Source organism: Amborella trichopoda, chromosome 6, assembly GCF_054954075.1.
Source record: "Amborella trichopoda isolate Santa Cruz 75 chromosome 6, AtrichopodaSantaCruz75HAP2 v2.0, whole genome shotgun sequence".
NCBI lineage: Eukaryota > Viridiplantae > Streptophyta > Magnoliopsida > Amborellales > Amborellaceae > Amborella > Amborella trichopoda.
Window position 1 is genome coordinate 2,158,394 of NC_142341.1, and position 5,953 is coordinate 2,164,346.

The 5,953-nt window shown below is 34.7% G+C and overlaps 1 protein-coding gene across 1 annotated transcript; it reads right to left on the reverse strand.

The window, feature by feature from the left end:
- Positions 1-1,301: 1,301 nt before the first annotated feature.
- On the reverse strand, positions 1,302-5,540 carry LOC18434534 (uncharacterized). Its single transcript, XM_006844602.4, has 4 exons — positions 5,354-5,540; positions 2,715-2,944; positions 2,049-2,112; positions 1,302-1,932 (listed from the first exon to the last, which is right to left on the reverse strand). The coding sequence occupies exons 2-4, from the start codon at positions 2,930-2,932 to the stop codon at positions 1,651-1,653; spliced, it is 564 nt and encodes a 187-aa protein (XP_006844665.1). The 5' UTR covers positions 2,933-2,944; positions 5,354-5,540; the 3' UTR covers positions 1,302-1,650.
- Between the last annotated feature and the right edge of the window lie 413 nt (positions 5,541-5,953).

Below are 5,953 nucleotides of genomic sequence, written 5' to 3' on the forward strand. Positions count from 1 at the left end.
ACTATTTGAAAGTAGGCTCTAGTTTGATTGTTTAGAGCTTAGGCTCTATACAAACGGCACCCATCTTGTAATAGCTCCAAATTGCATATTAAGAAATAAATTTGCATACCACTCGTAAGGTTATGACATTAAAACTATATTTAAGGGGTGCAGTTTTACCAACTATGGCAATACCATTTCCTAAAAAACCTGCAGCCCTAAAACATAGAGACCAGTCTAACACCCTATGAGATGCTACAGGCAATTCCCAATCTGAATCGATTTGGATCGAAACGGTTCCTCGTATCAGTCGCTACCTGCTTTCCCTTTAAAACTCTCCTCTTTTATATTTTTTTTGCTTTTATTAAACTTATCTAATAATTTTTTACGTCCTCCTAAATGCCCACTTCATAAACTCCTAATTTCATTTTTGATCCAGCAATCCAACATGTATGTCTGAGGTGATCCAAATTTTGGGTGCTATAAAGCAGGTTTACGAAGGGTTGTGAACACTCCCATTGTCATTTTACTTAAAACTAACCACACGATGCTATTCCCAAATCCTAAGTAAAAACAGCAGCAGGCTATTGTCGTTCTTTCATTTTTGAAAGGGTGCGGTTTGTATAAAGCCAAGGCTCTATACAATCAAAGTAAACGGCACATTTAAAAAGTGTTGAGAAATATAGTTTCAATATTGAAAATCTTTGTGATAACCTTAAAATATATTTTTATTTTTAATTATAAAATTTAAAACTTAAAAAATAATATAAATCGAACAAATCCATAAAAACTTGAAAATTGACGATCCAAAAATACGTTACAAGATCCACTATTTTCAAAACTTGAAATCTATTTTTTTTTCTCATGTCCATGGATGTTGAGATGATCAATTCAAAGATATTTTGAGCAACAAAACAACCTTTTCTAATGAAATTTTTGAAGTGGGTTCTAATTTTGATTGTTTAAAGCCTCGGCTCTACATAAACTTTTTCTATTTAGAAATGTAAGCCATAAGTCACACTCTCTTTCCCTCTCCAAAAATAAGTTAGGAATTCAGGAAGGATTAGGAAGCCATTTTCGACCTCAAAGTCCTTAAATGCGGCCATATTGAATATTGTCCCCTTCAAACATCCATCTTAGCAACGAACGTTAGATCCAAAATTTTGCGAGTCCATTGTCTCAACTACCGCCATCATGAATATCAAAAAAGAGGAAAATTGACCGTTCGCAAATCTCTCTCTAAGCAATAGTGTGGACTTCAAATCTCTCTCTTTCTCTCTCTCTACCACGCCACATTTTCTTCAAGAAGGATGAAAGAACCATTTGCAAACACAAAGTGTATATACAATTCACCTTACTGTACAAATGTTTTTCCCCAAGAGCTTACAAAACCAAATAGAATGCAGTCTTACTCTAGAAGACCTCAACCTATTCGCTCAACATGGATGCCTAAATTGATCTCACTCCTTGACTCATTCTTTCACTCTGTACAAGACAACAACAACTATCAAAAGGTTGAAGAACAAACCACAGGTGAGACTAAAAAACCGTACTGGTTTCTCTCTCTCTCTCTCTCTAGCTGGTTTAGAAGGCAATCGAAGTTCTCCGTAAAATTTACAGGCATGGAGAGATTGCAAAGTCAAAAACGGATATGGGTTTCCCGTGCCATTGTTAGGCAAGCGCCGGGACTATGCATTGAGATTCAGGGCTTGAGGATACAAAGCCTTCAATCCTCACCTTCGGCTTTGCTCCAATTGAAGCCCCACAAGAGGTGGCAAAGCCCTCAACCCTAACTATGGGCTTCCCACCATGGGAAAGAACAGAGGTGGGGCGAGTTAAGGTCTGCCTATTGAATTGTTCGTCTCTAACTAATGGGTTGCTGGTTCGTACCGGAGGTGAGCCGCAAAAATAGCTCGCCGGACTGTTTGGCTCTGCATCTTCCTTGCACCCATTCTGAATATTCATCAAAAATCATGTTACAGAGAGAGACAGAGAGAGAAAAAGAGCAAATCAATAAGCAACAGAGGAATGAGAATTTGCTTTGTAAATGAGTCCAGGAACAGGAGTACCGTGCTCAGAAACAAGTCCACAGAATTCAGACCAGGGCTTGGTTCTTCCTGCCCTTTGTGGTTGCTGCAATAAATAGGACAAAGATTTTAAAAACCAAAATAGACAATAGATGTAACATGAGAAACTTTGAAGCATATGCTAAAGTTATTGAATTATCAAAAAAGAAAAAAAAAAAAAAAAACAAAAGCAATGAATATCACCATCCCTGTGCACACACTTGGGGGTTGGATCAAGTTGGTGCTACATGATTGCACATGTCCGCGCACTTTTAAAAAGGCTTAACAATTTTGATTTACAGTCCCAAAAGCAGAGAAGTAATTGAAGCGATAGAGCAAAATTCTATCAAAAATTACTACGAATACACAATTAACAATACATAATGCATTACTATCCATAGAATTCTTCTTCCTTTATTTTTTTTGAATGCCTACTATCCATGAAATTCACACCATGCCAAAAAATGGTTTTTTTCTGTTTAATCTGGTTAGTTATGTGATCCCATTTCCATTATTATGAAGTTTTTAAGGCAAACTATGCATGTGTTTGTGAGTTTTGGGCTACCAAATTTTCTAAATATGTACACAATAAACCAAAAAGGAATGCCACTATACACAAGAAACACAGGACACAGACAAATGATGAAATGCAAAACCCAACTATCTCACCTCCGCGGTTTGCAGCAAAACCTATAAAGGTCATCTGATACAAATGAAGGGCAGGCAACACGTTGTGGTTTTGGGCAAACAACTGGCTCGTGGTGGAGATCGAAATCGAAATGAAGCACACTGCACCTCCCTCTAGTGTTCTTGTTTGATCTACAATCAAGTGCATCGACCTTAGCAGTCGGCTGCATGATGTTCGCTTTCCTAGGGTAGCAATCCATCCTAACCCCTATCTGTGATATTGAAAACATATTAAGAATGGGTAAGTTCAAAATAACTAAAAATTGCCCTGCTTTTGTAGTACATAAGAACGGATGAAAATCAAAATGAAAAAAATGAAAGTTGCACGTTAAACCTATAGTGTGACAAATTTTTTGCAGAAGTAATATGCACTAACAACAAAATTATCTGGCAAAAACAAGAGTACACATTACAGCTTAAAACTTGGTTGTAATTTAAGGAAAATATCCAAAGTAGATAGTACCATGAGCATATTAACCGTGGCGAAGAAATGGATTCCATATCCAAGGATGCAAAAATGTATAGGGAAAAACTCAAAAAAAAAAAAGCATCACTCAGCGAAATGTTTTTCCTGGAAGAGAACTTAGAAACATGTATTGGACAACAGTTGGAATCCTCAAATAAAGAGAATGCATACATGCCTTTGGGATTCGGGTATTGCCTTAGAATATAACTATACCTACATTTAACTTATACCTACATTTAACTTTTTGATTGGGAATAATATAAACGAGGAAAGTACAAAAACTGAGCATCAGGATTCTTGATACTACTAAGCATACAGAGTTAAGACAAGAAAAATAAAATAGAAGATCCATAACAGAAAACTACTGTTCAAGTCGCAAAGAAATAATAATACCAGAAATTAGTCAATTGGATTTACAAACTTCAATTGGACAGAAAAAGTTATACGAATTTGAGATCTAAGCTGGAATTTTCCAGGCAACAAGTGAAAGAACAATGAAAAAATAATGATATTGCACCACATATAGAACTGACAACAGATTTCAAGCAGTGAGAAGAAACTAGACAAATGTGCAGAAATAAAGCATCAAAAAGTCAGATATAAAATAAAAGTCAAGGCACAGCCTCGAGACAAAATAAAATAACTAAGCACATGAGAGTAACTATTGAACAAATCTCAAGTACTAAATAGTTAGAATTCAAAAGATACTCAAAAAAAGAATAGGTTGTATATCCGTAATGGATGGACTTCATTTTAACAAATAACAACAATGTAATCAAACTATATATATATATATATATAAGCACGATATTGCTAACAGGGAACAACTTATAGATCTGACAACTGAGACTGAAAGGGTAAAACAATGTATCAAAGCTTCCAATCTTTCCAAAATTTTGAAAAAAAAGAAATCCTATGCACAATTAAAACTGCAAAAACAAAAAAGTAACATTTTCCAAGTGTAAAAAAAATAAAAATAAAAATAAAAAACAGGAATTAAGCACAAAACCATGAAAATTTTGAAAAGGACTCACAAGCAAAGACGAAAACCAGGAACAAGTCGCAAGCACAGTCAACCATATATAGGAAAGATTACATTTTTCGAGTATCAGGCGGTAAAAAAAGACCAAATAAAGGAAAATGGTATCAAATTTTCAGATCTTAGAGATATTTTTTTCAAAAAAAAAGATCCTGGAGAAAATTTACACGCAAAAGTAAAAAAAAAAAAAAGGATGAACCCCTAGGAAAGGTATACTATGAATAGAATACTTTCCTTTTTTAAAGGCAGAAGCAGAAAAATAAACAAAAATTCAGGGAAAAAATACACCGACGTTCAAATCTTAGAAAAAAACCACAGAAAAAATTCAAAAGAAGATGAACAGTTGGCGTGATATGCTATACATGTAAAAGATTCCATTTTTAAGAGAAAAAAGAAAAAAATGGGGCAAAAAAATTGACAGAAAATAGAGAAAAATTGCATAAAATAAGCACGACAACTAGATCTTGCATAGAACTTACAAGCCAGAACAAAGAGTAACTTAAAAAGGGGAAAAAATAAAAATATGGGCTTAGCACGACAACAAATGGAACACAATCCAGTTTCCAAGCAAGGAGAATAAAAATATGCAAAAATTGGAGAAAAAGGGGGAAAAATCAGAAATTTCCAAGAGAACTTACATTCAAAACTCACAAAAAAAAAAATGATAAAAATAAAAATAAAAAAATCTTCCTCATAGTACATATAACGAAAAGTAATAATAAAATCTTCCGCATAGTACATAGAACAAACCCTAAACTTCAAGCAGTATTTATAAAAATCAAGCAAATTTCATAGGAATAAATCAGGAAAATTTCAGATCAGCGACCTTTCAAACGAGACACTAAAAAGATGAAAGCTGGACATTAGTGTAGAATAAAAGGAAAAGATTTCACTTTTCCGGTAAGAATCAGAAAAATCAAGCAAATTTCGAATAAATAAGGCATAAAAAATACAGATCAGAGAATTTGCAGGCCAGTCTCAAGCAAAAAAAAATGAATCCTCAAGAATAAAATAAAAAATAACAGAGACATCCCATTTTACAACTTAGAAGCGGATAAAAAACGAAAAAAAATAAGAAAAAAGACAACAAACCATCAGATCTCTGCGATAACTTACAGAGAAGAAACTCGATCAAAATCCTCGGTTAAAATGAGAAAAAATGGGGATAAAAGGAGAAGGAGGCGCAGGGGAGTTGCAGATCTGGCGATGCTGATTTCTTCTCCCCCTTTTCCCCCTTTCCCCCCTTAAATCTTAGAGAGAAAAAGAGAGAGAGCCCTGGAAATATTCGGCCTTCAAACGCTGTGCCTGCAAAAACCAGCAGGGATATTTATATGGTCTTCTTTTGTAGAGAGAGAAAATAATTATTTATTTACCAGTTTCTAGTTGAATTTTCGTTGAACCTTCAGTTAATTACTGTACTTAATTGGATATCTATTTGAACACCATGAATTTTTATTAAGCGCACCCACGTGTACAAAATAAATCTAATGAACGGGTATGGTTTAGGTCGTACGGTGTGGTGTGATTAGTAAAACCTTTCCTGTAAGAAACACCTTAATTATCTTCGGTTTGGTGTAGCGTGCATAGTGTTATTATTTTGGTGGGAGTTCAGTGCAATGAGTAAGGGTAGGAAATGACCGAAATGCCCATCAAAAGCAACCAAAATTCAACGATCCGTATTATTAGTGACCCTGCTCCCTGCCTTTTGACAAAATG